We start from the raw sequence: 20,117 nt of genomic DNA, 5'->3' as shown, positions 1-20,117 counted from the left end.
GAAATAATAATTATAATACAATGTGTTATATTAATTATAACTCATTACAGGACTGGTGTATGCAAGTCTGTGAATTTCTGTGGCCAACTCCCCACAGACGGTGTGTGTGTGTATGAGGCTGGACTGAATCACTTCACACTCCCTGTGGGAGTGCTATTAATTGAGTGTCAGTGATGGGCAGAGGCAGATGGCAGTCTCTACACACACACACACACACACACACACACACACACCTGTGACGCCTCATGCAGATTCAGAGAAACTTAATTGGCATTAAATAAGGGTTTTCTTTGCCAAAGCAATAGAAAATATTATATACACTGTCACATAAAGATAACATATAAGCACAAATCAGAAATACTTGAAGGTTCATGTTTGTGCAAATGTTCACATATCAGTCAAGTTTTCTATAGCTCAAATAGTACTGCAAGGCCATAGGTTTGATTCAGTTGACTGTATACTTGAATGTAGTGTACATCTCTTTGGATATAAGCATATACCAAAGGCATAAATGCAAATGCAACATAAATGTATAAATGTATTACATAAATGTAAAGATTCTGAGGTTTCCATTTGTCGCTATAAAAGATTCATTCTTTAAAATCTTTGTGGTGATTTGCAAAATCTCTTTCTCTCTCTCTAAAGGTCTACGTACACAAAAACAAATCATTACTGTAAAAAAAAGTAATACTGTGAAATATTATTAAAAATTAAAATAAATACATTTGAATAAAAAGAAAATCGAAAAGAATGCCATTCATTTGAAAGAGAAATCTTTTAACATTACACATTTCTTTATTGTTACTTTTGATCAATTTGATGCTGAATAAATCTATTGATATCTTAAATAAAAAATAAAAACAATCTTACTGACCCCAAACTACTGAAAAATAGTCAGAAGTACATCAAAGGTAAAAAGTCAGCTGGTAACTAAAAAAAACCTGTTGATTGAGATTGACGAATTGCTTTCAAATGATCAAATAAAATGCTTTATCAATCTATAAATTAAATTAATAATTCAAACTAGCCAAAGCAATACTGCAGTGTACAAAGTAAATGGTGACCAGAGAAACATTCTATAAACCTTAAAGAATAAAAATGGGACACACTCTTATTTTTTTTTTTTTTAAATCACACACTCAACAAATAACAAAAATCTGTTACATACACATACACACCATATTTCTTTGGAGGAGTATAAACATCCTTCACAGGTGAATATGGTCCCACCCCAACTTCATTGCAGGCCCCCATCTTAAAATAATAACGTGCCCCACTTATCAGGCCTTGGACTTCTGCACTGTTAACAGAACCTGAGGAAAAAATGTGAGATAAAAAGAAACAATCACAATGCTCATTTGAAGTACATGTACATCACCATTTGGGTGTGTGTTTGTAGATTTACCGTCGTGTGTGAGGTTTATCCACAGATGATCTGGATGGCTGATGTTGCCAGTGTAGAGGATCCAGTAGGTCAAAATGACACCGTTTGGCTCCAGTGGAGGGCGCCAGCTCACCAGAACAGAGTATGAGTCCAGTGCACTCAACTGCATATCCAGAGGAGGAGAGGAGGGTCCTACGGTAAAAACACACATTTATACCTGACACATGAGACAGCAAAAAAGGAAAAGAGAAGCATATTAATTAAGAACGTTTTCACAATGTGAAACGTTTTTTAGTACTGACCTGAATAAGGCATTTCACTTAAAAGCTGTTTACATATAGTCCACAAGAGAAAATAATAAATGAATTTATAAAAATGACCTCGTTCTAAAGATTACGTCGGCATCATTCATAATACTGTGTTGTTACCTGAAAGATCCACAGCTGTTTTTTTGTTGTTGTTTTTTTGTTTAGTGATAGTTGTTCATGAGTCCATTTGTTTGTCCTCACTCCTAAACAGTAAAACTGCCTGCTTTTCTTCAGAAAATCCTTCACAAATGGTTTTTAAGCATTTTTGTGTATTTGAACCCTTTCTAACAATGACCGTATGATTCTGAGATCCATATATTCACACTAAAGACAACCGAGGGACTCATATGCAACTATTACAGAAGGTTCAAATGCTAACTGATGCTCCAGAAGGAACAACCATGCATTAAAAGCCAGGGGTGTAAACTTTTGAACAGAATGAGGATGGGTAAATTTTTCCAATTTGCCAAAATATCATACAGTTTTTCATTTAGTACTGCCCTTCAAAAGATATTTACATGTTTCCCAGAAGACAAAGTAAGTTAAATTTATCCTGATCTTTAAATTCAAATATTTTCACCCCCTTAATGCATTGTGTTTAATTCTGAAGCATCAGTGAGCATTTGCACCTTCTGTAATAGTTGCATATGAGTCCCTCAGTTGTCCTCAGTGTGAAAAGGTGGATCTCAAAACCATACAGTCATTGTTGTAGCAAACATAGAGTATTTTGATGCCAATTTTTGATCATGTTTGAAGACTGACAGAAAATCAATATCCACTTTCATTGTATGGAAAGGATCCGCTTAAACGTTCTGCTGAACATCTAATTTTGTTTCATGTTAAATTAGATTTTGAATGCAATGCTTTCTCGATTGTATGCCTGATCTACTGTTTTCTTGTGTGCTGGCTGCTCATGCAAAACAAATATCACAAACAAAAAACCAATGCATTTTTTCAATAAAAAAGTGTTTGCCAAGAAAAGCACATTTATAGGTTTGTTATGTGATAATGGTCACAGCATGTGCAGTCTGGAAGTTTTAAGGAGATACCATGAATAAAATATCTCTTTTTTTTTTAAGGGAAGGGTCTTGTTTTGAAGCACCCACTTTTTCTCCCCCCTCAAGAGTAGATAAAGCTCCTCTCAGTTAGTCTGACACTAAATCGCTGTGGCAACATGCCCCTCCCTGCCATCACTTGGCTAGACTGACTGACAAGCTGAAAGACTCTTGGCCAACAAGAGGAGCAATTCCATCTGGGCTTTTAATTAAAGCCAATTATCTCCTTACGCCTTTCCCTATTAATCCCCTAACTGTTAACCTAACACAAACACACTGACTCACACTGACCCACACAACTCACACACTCGCAATACACTCACAAATACGTATTCATTCATCACTTCCCACTCAAAAAAACCCTACAGACACTCACGCTTGTGTACACACTATAATTAAAGCTCTCGCTCACGCATGAACAAACACAAGACACAGTGTGAACTCTGCCAGATTTACCAGAAAAGAAACTTTGGAGAATAAAAGACCACATAACATCTTCAAACTTTTCGAAAACTTTCTTTTTCACATATGTTAGGTAGCAAGGTTCTTTTCTGTACTTACTGTCTGGAAGTGTAGACTCCTCTACTGTGCTGCTGAAAGGGCCACTCATATCAACACCGTTAGACTGCACAGCAATTTCATAGCTGGTGAAGGGCTTTAGTGATTCCAGTAAAATCTCCTGAGAAGAGCTGAAATACAGTGAGATATAGAGAAATACACTAAGAGGACTGGTTGATTGATAAAGGATTATTTAACAGTCAATTCTGCTACCTAGAGAGCAGTGAGGCTTATATACATTACCAGTCAAAAGTTTTTGAACAGTAAGATTTTAATGTTTTTTCAATAAGCTCACCAAGCCTGCATTTATTTGATTCAAAGTACAGCAAAAGCAGCTAAATTTTGAAATATTTTTACTATTTAAAATGTTTTCTAATTGAATATATTTTAAAATGTAATTTATTCCTGTGTGCAAAGTTAAATTTTCAATCATCATTACCCCAGTCTTCAGTGTCACATAATTTTAATATGCTGATTTTCTGCTCAAGAAACATTATTATCAATACTTAAAACAGCTGAGTATATATTTTTCAAGATTCTTTGATGAATAATAAATATCCAAAGATCAGCGTTTATTTAAAAAAATAATGATTTCTGAAAGTTCATGTGACACTGAAGAGGACTGGAGTAATGATGCTAAAAATGTATCTCTGAAATCACAGGAATAAATTACACTTTAAAATATATTCAAATAGAAAACAGTAAAAATATTTAAATAGTAAACAGTAAAAATATTTCACAATTTTACTGTTTTTGCAGTACTCAAATAAATGCAGGCTAGGTGAGCAGAAGAGACTTCTTCAAGAAAACATTAGAAATCTTACCGTTCAAAAACATTTGACTGGGTTGTTTATGTGCCTTTAATGTTTATTTCACAACGACTGTTTAAAATCTGTCCATACAGTACATTAACATTTCATGTATATCCCTGGTACCTGGTATAGTATGAGACCAGCGATGCATTGCGTATTCCTGCGGGGCTGCAGCGTATAGTGTAGTTGATGATTCGCACATTGCTAAAATGCGGTTTCTCCCAGCGGAGCCAGATAGAGGTGGAACTGTTTGCACGAGCTCTGACGCTGATGGGTGGCAATGGTGGGAGAGAGTCTGTTGTCTGCACTAAAGAAACAACACACACGCACAAATTTATTTCGATTTAAATCTACAGGACAGCTAAATATAATTTGGTCTTCTCACAACCACACGCACCTCGTGTGAGCTTTTCTGTTCTGCCCTTCCAGACAGCAGGATAACCCTCAGTTTGTTTGTTAAATGCCCAAACCTTTACTTCATACAGCCGATCAGGAGCTGAAACAATCAGACAAATAAAACAATCACATGCTCATATTGTAAAAATGTTTTACATGCTTTGTAACCCTGGGCCAAAAAGCCAGTCATAGGGATCAATTTTTGGAATTGAGATTTATACATCATAACAGCTGAATAAATAAGCTTTCCATTGATGTATGGTTTGTTATGGACAATATTTGGCCGAGATACAACTATTTAAAAATCTGGACTATGAAGGTGCAAAAAAATCTAATGTCAGGGCTCTGCCCTGGCAGCTTTGTCTGTGCTGTCTTTGTTTAATGTTTATTTGTTTATATTGTGTCTTAACACATGGCTTTGTCTTTGTTTATGTCTACCATGTGTTCCTGTGGTCCCACCTCCTTGTTTCCCTTGGTCACGCCCTCTTGTTTAGCCCTTGTCTTGTCCTCATTTCTTCTAATTGCGCTCACCTTGCCCTCATTACCTTTCTCCCTTTATATTGTGCTGTTGCTCCTTCAGTGTTTGCGGGTTCGTCTTGTGTCATAGAGACAGTGCTCACTTGCTGCTCTATATTCCAGTCCTGCCTTGTAGTTTGGTGTATCCTTGCTGCAGTTTTGCTGCTTTTGTTCTTTATTTATACCTTTTAGCTTTCTTGCTAATATTTACTTAAAATATTATTTTTAGTAGTTCTTCTGTCTTGTTTCTAGTCTTGTTTTATTTGGATTTAATACTTTTACTTTTTATAGTTTAAATTCAGATATTCATTTTTACCTTTTTTGTTTTGCTTTTATTTTCTTTTGTTTGTTTTTTTTTGTATTTTATTTTTTCCTTTTTTACATATTACATGTTTCTCCCTGTGTTGTGCTGATTAGTGTCGTGTGGTCTTGAATGTTGTATGTTTGTGCTGTGTGTTCCCTCCAGTCCTGACCTCCCAGCCTGAGACTCCCTGCCTGTTGGTTCTCCTGGGCAGCTTGCCAACCAAGCCTGGTGCTGAGATTCTAACTCTGATTCTGGCCTGCTTTGCATCCCGTCACTCTGACTGCTAGCTCTGGCATTTTCTGCTCTGGCATTCCCCTCAGTCTTCTGCCTGGTTTGGCCATATGTATGGTACTGTTCTCCAGATTGTCCATCTCTGGAGGCACAATTCTCTTTTAGCTGGATTGGAGCTCAAGATTGTTCACCCCTGTGCACCCCTGAACCTGTGTTAATAAATATTTGTCTGTCTTATTCACTCTGCATTTGGGTCCCTTTTTGCTAACCCTGACATTACGAACCCGCCCAAAACAAGGACCCAGCAGAATGAGTATAAAAATAATTCCTCCTGCAACTGCTCAAGGGAGGCTGGCACTTCAGCAGTGTGTGGCCTCGCTTCGCCAGCAGGGCCGAGAGGTGCGGTGTTTTGCCCAATTCTTCTGGACTATGGCCAGGGGCTTGGAGTACGACGATGCGGCTCTTAAGGATGCCTTCAATCTTTGCTTGGATGACCCCTTGCCACAGTGGGAGATTGAGCAACTGAGGATTTTAGACTTCTAGAATTTCTCCAACTATGTGCATCATCGCAAAGACTGGCAAATCCTTTCACCACCAGAATCCTCCACCACTGCCCATCCCACCGTCCCTTCCTCACTGAATCAAGATCTGCTCCCTCTTTTGTCTCCCACACAAAAGCGCCGGCTGAGAAGGAAGAGAGCTGTCCGGAATGCTGTAGCCATCACTGAGTCAACCACAGTCACTGCAGAGGTAACCAAACTAAATCTGGTCTTCCCTGAGCTGGTTGAGAATGCTACAGTCATCCCACAGGCAATTGAGTTTGAAGCTGTCCTCGCTGAGATGTCTGAGTATGCACTAGCCCTCAAGTCCGCTCCAATGTTGACTCCAAAGCTCATCCCAGAGCTACCTTGTAAACGGAGGAGGAGGAAGGTCAGTGATTTACTTTCTACTGAGGCAATTCCTGTAGCCCTGGAGGGCGTTTCAACTGCCCCTGAGGGTGTTCCAGAGTCAGTTATTGAGCCTATTTCTGCAGCCCCAGAGGGCATTTCAACTGCCCCTGGGGGCGTTCCAGAGTCGGTTACTGAGGCAATTCCTGCAGCCCCTAAGGGCTTTTCAGCTGCCCCCAAGGGCATTCCAGAGTCAGCTACTGAGTCTATCCCTGCAGCCCCAGAGGGCGTTTCAACTGCCCCTGAGGGTGTTCCAGAGTCAGTTATTGAGCCTATTTCTGCAGCCCCAGAGGGCATTTCAACTGCCCCTGGGGGCGTTCCAGAGTCGGTTACTGAGGCAATTCCTGCAGCCCCTAAGGGCTTTTCAGCTGCCCCTGAGGGCGTTCCAGATTTGGCTACTGAGCCTATTCCTGAAGCCAAGGAAGGCATTTCAGCTGCCCCCAAGGGTGTTCCAGAGTCAGCTACTGAATCTATTCTGTCAGCCCTGGAGGGTGTTTTAGCTGCCCCCGAGGGCGTTCCAGAGTCAGCTACTGAGCCTATTACTTCAGCCCAGGAGGGAGTTTCAGCTGTCCTCGAGGGCGTTCCAGAGCCAGTGCCAGTCCTGAAGCAGTCAGAATTCATCCCAGAGCCAGACTGCAGCAACCAACCAGTTCTCTTACCCATGCTGAGTCAAGTCCCAGATCATCTTCTGACTCCAAGGACGCATAGGTCAAGAAGAATGCGAGCAGTCCAAGATGCTGCATCCGTCTCTGAGCAAGTTGAGCCCGGTCCACTCATTCTGGAACCAGTCGAACCTGATCCTGTTCTTCCAGAGCCAGTCAAGACCGGGCCTTTCATTCCAGAGATGGTCAAGTCAGCGGCAATCACTTTTAAGGTGGTCCAACATCCAGTGGTCCCAGATGTATGTAACCTGGTGGAACCACACCCTAAGCTACCCACTTCACCAGCTGTCTCATCCCTGGTGAAGGACTATCCAGGTAACTTTTTTCCTGAACCTCCAGTTAATCCTGTAATGCCCAAGACGGCCAGTCATGTCATGTCCTCAGAGCCTGCTCCAGAGAGGCCAGTCGGAGAGCCTGCCTTAACTTCAGTGTTATCTCCAGCCCTTGAGTTCTCTCCAGAATCCGCTCCGTTCCAGGAGCCTGCAGAGTCATCTCCGGTCCAGCAGTCTCCAGAGACCATTAGTACAGCCCAGGAGGGCACATCAGAGTTAAGCCCCATGCCTGTCCTAGCAGCCCAGGAGGGCACGCCAGAGTCTAGCCCCATGTCTGTCCCTTCAGCCCAGGAGGGCACACCAGAATCAAGCCTAGCGTTTATCCCTGCAGCCCAGGAGGGCACATCAGAGTCAAGCCCCATGCCTGTCCTAGCAGCCCAGGAGGGCACATCAGAATCAAACCCTGAGCCTTTTCCTGCAGCCCAGGAGGGCAAGTCAGAGTCTAGCCCCATGTCTGCAGCCCAGGAGGGCACGCCAGAGTCTAGCCCCATGTCTGTCCCTTCAGCCCAAGAGGGCACGCCAGAATCAAGCCTAGTGTTCATCCCTGCAGCCCAGGAGGGCACGTCAGAGTCGAGCCCAGTGTCTGCCCCTGAAGCCCTGGAAAGTGCTTCCAATTCAGTACCTAAGACTACTCTGACATCCCCTGAGCATGCTTCCCAAGGATTCACCCTCCCTGCCAGTGCAGTCATGGCTCCTGAGTTTGTCCCCAAGTCCATCAGTCAAGAGTTGGCCCCAGAGAACACTAGGGCTTTTTTCAAGACTCCACCAGTAAAACAAACCTATGTCTCTAGTAGGACTACCAACAAGGCCCCCATCCCACCCTCCCTGTTACCTAGCCCTTATGAGTTCCCTAAGCCAGCACCTCCCTGGTATGTCCCAAATTATTTCCCGGGATCCCTTTCTTCCCTCCCAGTCCTGCCTCCTATGTTTTCTGGCCGCCCTGTAACTCCAAGTTCTAGTCCCAGCCCACCCCCCCAGTTGGTACCCCCTTTGTTTCCTGTTGTGTCCACACCTCCTTGGACTGTTTTGGACGCCAGGTGGCGTCCTTTGGGAGGGGGGTACTGTCAGGGCTCTGCCCTGGCAGCTTTGTCTGTGCTGTCTTTGTTTAATGTTTATTTGTTTATATTGTGTCTTAACACATGGCTTTGTCTTTATGTCTACCATGTGTTCCTGTGGTCCCACCTCCTTGTTTCCCTTGGTCACGCCCTCTTGTTTAGCCCTTGTCTTGTCCTCATTTCTTCTAATTGCGCTCACCTTGCCCTCATTACCTTTCTCCCTTTATATTGTGCTGTTGCTCCTTCAGTGTTTGCGGGTTCGTCTTGTGTCATAGAGACAGTGCTCACTTGCTGCTCTATATTCCAGTCCTGCCTTGTAGTTTGGTGTATCCTTGCTGCAGTTTTGCTGCTTTTGTTCTTTATTTATACCTTTTTAGCTTTCTTGCTAATATTTACTTAAAATATTATTTTTAGTAGTTCTTCCGTCTTGTTTTATTTGGATTTAATACTTTTACTTTTTATAGTTTAAATTCAGATATTTATTTTTACCTTTTTTGTTTTGCTTTTATTTTCTTTTTTTTTTTTTTTTTGTATTTTATTTTTTCCTTTTTTACATGTTTCTCCCTGTGTTGTGCTGATTAGTGTCGTGTGGTCTTGAATGTTGTATGTTTGTGCTGTGTGTTCCCTCCAGTCCTGACCTCCCAGCCTGAGACTCCCTGCCTGTTGGTTCTCCTGGGCAGCTTGCCAACCAAGCCTGGTGCTGAGATTCTAACTCTGATTCTGGCCTGCTTTGCATCCCGTCACTCTGACTGCTAGCTCTGGCATTTTCTGCTCTGGCATTCCCCTCAGTCTTCTGCCTGGTTTGGCCATATGTATGGTACTGTTCTCCAGATTGTCCATCTCTGGAGGCACAATTCTCTTTTAGCTGGATTGGAGCTCAAGATTGTGCACCCCTGAACCTGTGTTAATAAATATTTGTCTGTCTTATTCACTCTGCATTTGGGTCCCTTCTTGCTAACCCTGACATCTAAATATTAAGAAAATCACCTTGAAAGTTGTCCAAATGAAGTTCTTAGCAATGCATATTACTAATCAAAAATTAAGTTTTGATATATTTATGGTGGGAAATTTACAAAATATCTTCATTGAACATGATATGATTTATGGCATAAAAGAAAAATCTATCATTTTGACCCATACAATGTATTTTTGGCTATTGCTACAAATATACCTGTCCTACTTATGACTGATTTTGTGGTTCAGGGTCACATTTGTGTGTGACAGTATAGTTAATGTGAATAAAATTACTGCTCAGCTCTCACCAAGGCCTGTAACCTCATGGTGTTTAACTCTCTTCCTCAGTTTGATCTGTTGAATCCTCTCACTGATCATAAGCTTCTCCTCATTGGGCATCTCCTCACCATCCAATTCCCGCCAGGAAAGCTTATAGCCGGTGATCTGAGTATGATTGGGCGGTGGCTGCCATGTGACATGGAGGGAATGCATTTTGGCTCTCACTTTGAGCTCAGTGGGAGCAAAGAGCACTGGGAAAGACAACAGAGGGAGTGTTTTTGTGTGTGCAAACTAGCAGGGTGTACATAAGCAGTGGCGCCTCCAGGACCTTTTTAATGGGGGATGCTGAAAATTGCATACAAATTAAACTCGTATTTTAAACAACCATAAAGAAGCCTGCAAGCTTCTCTTACTGCCATAATTCATGTGGATCAGAATTATCATATTTTATTTACCCACATGTGTAATCTCCTGTTTAGTCTTCAAGAGTCACCAATGAAAAATGGGAGCTAATAATGGGAAAATCCTAATAATTTCTTATCTTAAAATTAATCTACTGGATTTAATTTTATGAGAAAAATTAAAATAATATTAGCTGATGACTTCAGAAAGGCTATGGACTGAACAGAAGATACAAAGACTCATTATAAGATTTTATGCTAAAAATTTATTTGCATAACATCCACAAGCACTCAAAAGTTTCGGGATAATATGATTTTTTTTTTAGTGCTGGGCAACGATCAATCGCGATTAATCACATCCAAAATAAAAGTTTTTGTTTATGTAATACACTGTATGTGTTTGTACTGTGTATATTTATTATGTATATAGAAAAATACAGATACAGTATATGTTTTGAAAATATTTACATGTATTTACGTGTATATATTTATATTCATATAATTTACATTATATGTAAATATATTTAATAAACAAACATAACATACTTTTGCGTAATACATTTTATGTTGAATCAAATAAAACATTTCTTTCTAAAGCTACAATCTGTAATGTTTGCTTAATATTTTCTCATTTAACACTTTTTTGGGTATTTTCGCAGTGATTTTTTTTTGGGGGGGGGGGGGGTTAATTAGATTTATTAATCGACACATCATGTAATTAATTAGATTGAAAATTTGAATCGACTGACAGCCCTAGTATTTATATATTCATAATAAATATACACAGTTCACATGCATATATTACATGCACAAAAACTTTTATTTTGGGTGCGATTTTGGGCCGAAAAATTACACTTTTTATTAAGCAAACACATATTAAATTGCCCAAAAGTGACAGTCAATACATTTATAATGTTACAAAAGATTCCTATTTCAAACAAATGCAGTTGTTTTGAACTTTATATGCGTCACAGAAGCCTGAAAAATTGCATTAAAACTTTCACAAAAATATTAAGCAGCACAAATATTTTTAACATTAATAATATGAAACCTATTTCTTAACCACCAAAACAGCATATTAGAATGATTGACACTTTAGGCTTAAGTAATGGCTGCTGAAAATTCAGCTTTACCATCACAGGAATAAATTGCATTTTACAATATACTGCAATAGAAAACTGATTTTTTTTTTATTTGCAATAATATTTTACACTGCTACCATTTTTACTGTAATTCTGATAATAAAAAAATGCAGCCTTGAACAGCAATGTATTTAGTACTTTGTACTTGACTATAGATTTGAACTTCGTACCAGGGCAGACAAGATCTAAACTATACACAGAAATATTACTAGGAAAATAAAGCATGTGGTGACATACTTACTTGAGAGTTTTACCTTTTTTAAATTCAAAATATTCCTCTCATGAACACTGGGTAAAGTGTATGGTCTGATTATACACGTAGACATTAAAATCACTATTTAGTCTGAACATAAACAGAAATGTATACAATCTTGGTGACTGAGACCAATGGGGTGGCAATGTTGTTTTAGGGGGATCAACGGCCCTTGGAGGCACCACTGCATAAAAGTTTAACCTTGTGCGAGTTGAAACTGGTATCAGTATGCATATAGTGCATTTACTTATGCGTGCGTGTTTATGCGTTTACTCACCCTGAGTAAGGTTTGGTGTGTGATGCGAGGCCCACTCAGAAGACTGACTGAACCCAGCTCGTGTTCCCGCCGCAATCCGGAGCTGGTACGTTTTATTTGGTTTCAGATCCCTTAAAGTCACCTGTGTCTCATTCCCACCCACTTCCACGGAGAATATGTGATCCACTGAAGGGCACACACACACACACGTGCCAGAAAAAAAGTATGCCAGTGAAAATCATTTCTGCAGCTGGCTGATAAAGCAGCATGAACAATGAATGTCTGAATTGAGTTTGCTTCTGTCTCACATTCTGTGTCACAGGCCATCAGACCGTATCTGTCTTTTGTTCCACCTTTATTGCTGTTCATTAAACATCCAGCGCTCTAATAGAGCAGGAGCAATCAGCCATGTCTTTGTCATTCAGCTCAAAATACCCCAGACATGCCTGCTGCCCTACTTCCAACTACAGATAATGCACAGAGCTACAAATTCAGAAGCCAATATGCATCTATCAACAGAGCTGGGTAGTAACTGATTACATGAAACCTGGATTACATAATCAGATTTTTACATTTTATAATGTTCATAATCAGATTAATAAAAATGATTTCTTTCTAAAAATCCTACTGTCACACTATTTAACTTTAACTATACTCACAATAAAAAATGGCCATGCAAATGTCATGTAAATAATATTGCAATCCATGCAAAAGATCCCCACGTTAGACAACAAGCAATCTAAAAGTAACCTATAAAGTAGTCAAAATACATGAACTAAAATGAGTAATTCAGAACGTTACTAAGTTTTCATCATGTAATCAGCAATAGACTAAAATTGTACACAATGTACTACATCCCTTCAATGTCTGATGGATTGATATGTTGTGCTTTTTTAGCAAGTAAATGGCCTTTTAGTTTAATTCTTAAGTTAGTTTAAGCCTTTTTGTTATTAAATCTTTACTGTAAACATAAGAATAACATTTATATTGTTAATAAAATTTCAAGGTGAACACTTACTGGACTGAAACAACAAGGTTTACTTTATTATCTATACTTTAATTTAATTATTACTTTTATTTTATTTTTTTGAAAAACAAAAAGATTTAAATTGTGAATATCAAATGTGATACATCATTTTACCCAATATCCTAATGATTTTTGACATAAAAGAACAATCTACAAATTTGACCTATACAATGTATTTTTGGCTATTGCTACAAATATACCTGGACTACTTGGTTTCAATAAACTAACAAAAAAATATATTTTTTTGACTATTATTTAATATGTCCGGCTGTCAGTAGGTGGCACTGTCTCACCCTGCTCCAGCGCTCTGTATTCAATGCGGTAACGTGTGATGGCTCCGCGGCTCAGCTGTGAGGACAGAGGCAGCCACATGACTCTGATGTCAGTGGGAGATGTGCTCAGCAGGGACAGCTGTGGAGAAGCGCTGGGAACTGCAGAGAACACAAAGCAATCAAAGATTTATAACAGTGTAGTGCCCTAAATGATGTTCTACACACTAATGCATTATATTATGCACTATGTACTCTGTGGTCTAGTGTATTCATTTTATAAAGTTATTTTATCATCCAGCATCAAAGCCAAATAGGCAAAGCTGCAATGCATGAGTGTCCATTTTTTCAGTTAAATAAATACATCATTACAGTATTTAAAACGCGCTTCCTTTCAGTGTAAAGACACTACTCACTCTATTGAAACTACTTACAAATTGTATGTATGTGGTATGCACATTAGTGTTTATTGCACAGAGAGGTTGTTCATTTTTCTCTGCCCATTAGAGAGCAAAAAATGCTGATTTTCATCAGTTACTCTCGAGAACATCCGTCAAATACTGACACAGAAAAGAAGAAATTGTTGAATATCTTAATTTGTGTTTCAAAGATTTTTGGGTGAACTATCCCTTTAAATGTGTCAAACTAATTAGTCAATCCACATTCCTTTTCATTGAAAACCCGACCTCTTCCCATTAGTCAGTGCTCACCGTCCTCTAGCATCTTCACCGTAACAGGCTGTGACGGGCGGCTGGCACCCATGGGCGAATAGGCCACTACATAGAAGGTGTAAGCTGTGTGAGGAAGCAGCTCCTTTACATGCAGCTCTGTTGTGTCGTTATTCACTGCAAACTGATACTCCATGTTGTCTGAACCTGTCAACACACAAACAGTACATTTGCTTTTTTTTTTAAATGTGATCTTAGTCAAAATATTTTTTCTTACAGTCCGTTGGGTATATGTTTCTAAATTAAGAGAAGAGTGACCCCATCAATAACAGCCAGAGCTTACATATGGCTAGTGGTTCTGTACAGCCACGATCCATGAAGTGGATTGGCCTTAGTAAAGTAATGAGACAGGATTTTTTCTCTGTGGACTGATCCACTTAAGCTGGCTACACTCAGTGTAATGAGAAACACTGCTGGTCAAACAGGGACTCCAGTAAGTTCCACTAAACAAAACAGGAAAGTGCTCACAGAAAGTTTTGTAAAATTTGAAAAGAAAAATTATCTTTAAGGAGCAGTTCACTTCCAAAAACAAAAATTTACAAATTATGTAATCACCCCATTCTCATCCAAAATGTTCATGTGTTTCTTTCTTTACTCATTAAGAAATGATGTTTTTTGAGGAAAACATTTCAGAAATGATCTCCATATGGTGGACTTCTATGGCGCCCGTGAGTTTGAACTTCTAAAATGCAGTTCCAATGCAGCTTCAAAGGGCTCTAAACAATCCTAGCTGAGGAATTAGGATCTTATCTAGCAAAACGATCGGTCATTTTCTAAAAAAAGCTAAAAATGTATATACTTTTTAATTTCAAATGCTCGTCTTATCTAGCTCTGCATGCATTCTGTGCATTCCGGTTCAATACAGTTAGGGTAGGTCGAAAAACTCCCATCTCATTTTCTTCTCCAACTTCAAAATCATCCTACATTGCAGCAAAACTACCGACCCAGTGTTTACAAAGTGAATGTGCAAAGAAGGTCAAACGCTCTTTACAAAAAAAGGTAAAACAGCGATGTAGGACAAATTTGAAGTTGGAGGAGAATGGGAGATGGGAGTTTTTTGACATACCGTAACTGTCTTGAACAGGACTGCACAGAGTACTCTTGCGCATGGCAGAGCTAGACAAGACGAGCATTTGAGGTTTGAAAGTCCATACATTTTTTTTTTTTAAGAAAATGATGATTGTTTTACTAAATAAGACCCTTCTTCCTTGGCTGGAATCATTTCAAGCCCTTTGTAGCTGCATCGAAACCGCATTTTGGAAGTTTAAACTCACGGGCACCATAGAAGTCCACTATATAGGCATAATTCCTGAAATGTGTTCCTCAAAAAACATAAATTTTTTACGACTGAAGAAAGAAAGACATGAACATCTTGGATGACAATGAGGTGGGTACATAATCTGTACATTTTTGCTCTGGAAGTGAACTTCTCCTTTAATTCAAGTGATGACGAATTTTGAGAATTCTGACAGTAATCAGTGCTGAGTACTACTCTAAGGTTAACCCTGCCTGGTTTAAATGTTTCAAATTGATTAACAGTTGAAAACATTCATTAGAAATTTAGAAAAGTAATGAAAAATAATCCAATGTGTTCAGTTACATTACTTTAATAAAGTAACTGAAACAATTAAATATTACATTTTAAATAGGGTAGCTTGTAATCTGTAACCTATTACATTACCAAAGTACCCTCTTAACACTGTAAATATAACGTTACCACATTATCTCACCATTAGGCAATGGAGTTGTATTTTTTTATTCTCTATTCTGAATTATGATAAAATAAAAGCACACTCTCTCTCACCTGCCGTGCGTTGGTAGTGTACTGAAAATCCGATGATCTGGTCACTGTTATGTTCAGGTGGGTCCCAGGTGAGCAGTGCAGAAGTGCTAGAGTGGGGTATGGCCAACACATGACGAGGAGGGCTAGGCAGGCCCTCCCTCACGATGACGGACAGCTTGGCAGTGGCACAGGCAGTGCCCAGGCTGTTGGCAGCAATACACTGGTAGTATCCCGCATCGTCTAGCCGCAGCTGGTTAATGAGCAGAACTCCAAGGTTCTGAGTCTTAACCCGGGCATTAGACTGCACCGGTTCTCCATTCTTAAGCCAGCGCAGAGCAGGGGGAGGGTCACCAGAACTATTACACACAAACCGGGCCGTATTCCCCCGGGACAGGGACACCGCCTCTGGGGGCTGGAGGATGACTGGTGGAGCTGGCCAAAATGACAGTGGGGGAAAAAAAAGTTTAAATGATAATCTGTTGTCGATCATATAGAAATATTAACACAATTTATTAATCCACTGGGTACCATAATGTTTATTGAAGGATTAGTTCACTTCCAGAGTAAAAAAAAATCCTGATAATTTACTCAGCCCTATGTCATCCAAGATGTTTCTTTAGTCAAAAATAAATTAAGGTCTTTGAGGAAATCATTTCAGAATTTTTCTCCATTTAGTGGACTTCAGTGATTGAAGGTCTAAATTGCAGCTTCAAAGGACTCTACACGATCTCAGCTGAGGTATAAAGGTCTTATCTAGTAAAACAATCAGTCATTTTCGAAAGAAAAAAATAATAATAAAAATGTCTTATGTTTTAACCACAAATGTTTGTCTTGCACTAGCTCTGAGGTACGTGTCTTCATTGCGTAATCACAATAGAAAAGTCAAAAAGTAAAAAAAAAAATGTAGGTGAAAATCAAGACAGATAAGACCCTGATTCCTCGGTTGAGACCATGTAGAGCCCATTAAAGCTGCATTGAAACTGCAATTTGGACCTTCAGCCTATTGAAGTCCACTATATAGAGAAAATTCCTGGTATGTTTTCCTTAAAAACCTTTAATTTTCGATTGAAGAAAGAAATACATGAACATCTTGGATGACATGGGGTTGAGTAAATTATCAGGACATTTTTATTCTGGAAGTGAACTAATCCTTTAATGTAGATTAATAATAAAAATATCCTATTTGACATTACATCACTTTCTCACTAGCAGATCTTCTGCAGTGAATGGGTGCCGTCAGAATGAGAGTTCAAACAGCTAGTAAATACATCACAATAGTCTACACTCAATCCATATCTTGATTTGTGTTATTATTTTTACAAATGTTTGAACTCTTGTTCTGGTGGCACCCATTCACTGCAGAAGATCCACTGGTGAGAAAGTGATGTAATGCTAAATTTCTTCAAATCTGTTCTGATGAAGAAACAAACTTGTCTACATCTTGGATGGCCTGAGGACGAGTAAATGTTCAAAAAATTGAAATTCTTGGGATAAAAAAACAACTACTACTTTTTTCCCTGCAAAACAGATGGGCATCAATTAGATGAAGTCTCATTTAGTGCGTAAAAAAATCTCCTTGCTGTAAAGGTTGAAGCATATTCTTGGAGGAATAATTATCTTGTACTTCCATGCAGAACATTTCTTGTCTGTTTTATGTTTTTGCTTGAGATTGCCTCTATTTAAACAAGTTTTTCTTCATGAAATGTCTACATTTCCCAAGCACCTAGCAAAATCAAAAGATCAGTCAGTGTATACACTGCATTTAGTTCCTCTTCGATCTGACCACAACACACAATTGGAGTTGTTATTCAAACAAACTTTAACAAACCTATTTAGAATCATTACATGATTTATTTTACTTTCAAACCTCAAGGTTCAACTTAAATGTGCAGTTCAGAAACAGTAATCTTTTGCTTATTGTGAATGAGAGCAATATGTAATATCTTCTTGGCTAAAACTTGCAAACACAACTACAATAAGCACTACCTAAAAATAATAAACAATAGTATTGCTATAATGGTTTTGTTACCATGGTGTGTGTGTATGTCAGCAAGGTCAGCAACCATCTGTTTCTTTTTAATGGAAAGCTTATTGATTTTACTTATGACGACAAGGGGATTTTACATTTTATAACACAGGGGAAAAAAAGTAACTAGCAACCACACAGTTCCTGAAGAAATATTCAAGGACGATACAAATTTGAAAACTAAAACTTAACAGACAATAAAAACTACTAGACAGTGAATTGTTTTGTGCTTGATAAAAAAGGTATGCAGCTTTCTATATGTTTGATTCACTGATTCTGAATCAACAAGATTCACTGTATATTTTGTTACATTTACAATCCTTTTACAAAAAGGAAAACACACAATTACCCAGTACTCGAAGTTCAGCAGGAGATGAGACAAAATCTCTGGTCTTGGGCTTGTTGGCACGACACACATACACTCCAGCATGGTGACTGCGGGTGTCAGGAATCACTAGGTTGGTTGCCAAGACAACCACATCTGTAGCTATAGGCTTCCCATCTATGCATCCCAAAGGAGTGGTTGTGCAAAAAGAAAGCAGGAAATTAAAAAGAAAATGGAAAATCAATCAGTCAAGACTCAGGAAACAGGGACATTTCAAATTTTAAGTATACAGCTGTCTGTATGAAAAATAGCAGCTTTGAAAAAGCCTTATTTTAGTATTTAACCACATGTCACTAGGTGGATCAAAGTTTAAAAAAATAAATAAATAAATAAAAAAAACTTCAATAAAAATGTTAAGGAATAGGTAATTTTACAGTATAAAATTAATCAATTACTCCCAGCCGAGGAATAAGGGTCTTATCTATAAATAAATGATATAAAAAAATTGTGTTTTTTGAGGAAAACATTTCAGGAATGATCTCCATATAGTGAACTTCTATGGTGCCCATGAGTTTGATCTTTCAAAATGCAGTTTCAATGCAGTTTCAAAGGGCTCTAAATGATCCAAGCCGATGGATAAGGGTCTAATCTAGTGAAATGATCTATCATTTTCTAAAAAAAAAAGTATATACTTTTTAACCTCAAATGCTCATCTTGTCTAGCTCTACATGCATTCTGTGCACTCCTGTTCAATACAGTTAGGGTAAGTTGAAAAACTCCCATCTCATTTTCTTCTCCAACTTCAAAATCGTCCTACATTGCTGCAGACCCAGTGCTTACAAAGTGAACGTGCAAAGAAGGTCAAACGCCCTTTACAAAAAAAGTAAAACAGCGATGTAGGACGATTTTGAAGTTGGAGGAGAAAATGAGATTGGAGTTTTTCCCGACATAACTGTTTTAAACGGCACTGCACAGAGTATGCATGTGCATGGCAGAGCTAGACAAGACGAGCATTTGAGGTTTAAAAGTATATAAATTTATATCTTTTTAAAGAAAATTACCGTTTGGCTTATTCCTCGGCTAGGATCATTTAGAGCCCTTTCAAGCTGCATTGAAACTGCATTTTCAAACTCACAGACACCATAGAAGTCCACTATATGGGGATAATTCCAGAAATGTTTTCCTCAAAAACATAATGTCTTTACGACTGAAGAAAGAAAGACATGAACATGGAATGGCAAAATTTAATTTTAAAATTAATCAATTACTCAGTGTTATTCCAAATGCAAATACAATGTAATTACAATGACTGGCATTCAAATAAAGGATGCAAACAGTATCAAAAAGTGTCCATATGACATTTCTCATTTTTCTCATGCCAGAAAGAAAGTCTTATGTGTCTTAAACAATATGAGGATCAAAAAATTATCACAGATATCCAATTTTGGTTAACTATAATAGTGTGCAATGCACATCATGAGCCAGCAGAGGTCAGTACAGCACTGGAGGAGCTATGGCGTGCATTAACGATTCCTAGACACCGACAGTCTGCGGCTGCCATATTAGCGTTCAAACAAAGAAAAAAAGACACCTCGTGAATTTTTTCAACATCTAGTTAATTTTTCAGGAAACCTAATGAGAATAATGCTCTCAGTTATACAGTCTTGGCATTATTGTGGGGGGAAAAGAGGACAAAACGAGGTCCGTAATGAACCTGGATGGAGGGGTGAAGGGTGGGTGTGTAGTTGGGGCGTCTGCTGCAGCAGAGCCACGTGTCTACAAAGCAAACATATAACTCACCTATAAATCACAATTTGTTTGGTTCATTTACATTGCACTCGAAGTTCACAGAGGACACAGTTCTAATTACAATTCGCTTATTCAACTGACAATTTTGTCCACTATAACAATGCATGTATTACAAGCACAATGTCTCCTAATCAACCAGGGGTGCTTTAAGTGCTTTATTCAAAAGCACAGCAATGATTGTTTAAAGATTTTTTGAATCTAGTAAGCTAGTGAGCACAAACACTTAATCTATGCACCTTGGTCCACATGGATCTAACTATTTTTGGTTTGCAGTTCTAGAATCTTAATTTGACATATGCCATCCT

The 20,117-nt window shown here is 38.7% G+C and overlaps 1 protein-coding gene across 1 annotated transcript in view; it reads right to left on the bottom strand.

Moving 5' to 3' along the window:
- Positions 1 to 1,073: 1,073 nt before the first annotated feature.
- The window catches only part of igdcc4 (immunoglobulin superfamily, DCC subclass, member 4), an 83,229-nt gene continuing 64,185 nt past the window's right edge, over positions 1,074 to 20,117 (bottom strand). Inside the window, exons 6-16 of the mRNA XM_073837102.1 lie at positions 18,028 to 18,180; positions 15,674 to 16,084; positions 13,852 to 14,016; positions 13,166 to 13,303; positions 11,867 to 12,031; positions 9,823 to 10,044; positions 4,515 to 4,613; positions 4,241 to 4,424; positions 3,309 to 3,436; positions 1,406 to 1,576; positions 1,074 to 1,313 (exon numbers count right to left, since the gene is read on the bottom strand). Coding sequence (XP_073693203.1) covers positions 1,132 to 1,313; positions 1,406 to 1,576; positions 3,309 to 3,436; positions 4,241 to 4,424; positions 4,515 to 4,613; positions 9,823 to 10,044; positions 11,867 to 12,031; positions 13,166 to 13,303; positions 13,852 to 14,016; positions 15,674 to 16,084; positions 18,028 to 18,180 — 2,018 coding nt within the window. The 3' untranslated portion in view covers positions 1,074 to 1,131. The remainder of the gene's footprint in view (positions 1,314 to 1,405; positions 1,577 to 3,308; positions 3,437 to 4,240; positions 4,425 to 4,514; positions 4,614 to 9,822; positions 10,045 to 11,866; positions 12,032 to 13,165; positions 13,304 to 13,851; positions 14,017 to 15,673; positions 16,085 to 18,027; positions 18,181 to 20,117) is intronic.

This window comes from Garra rufa, chromosome 3 (genome assembly GCF_049309525.1).
Source record: "Garra rufa chromosome 3, GarRuf1.0, whole genome shotgun sequence".
Lineage (NCBI taxonomy): Eukaryota > Metazoa > Chordata > Actinopteri > Cypriniformes > Cyprinidae > Garra > Garra rufa.
This window is presented reverse-complemented; position numbering and strand designations above follow the sequence as displayed.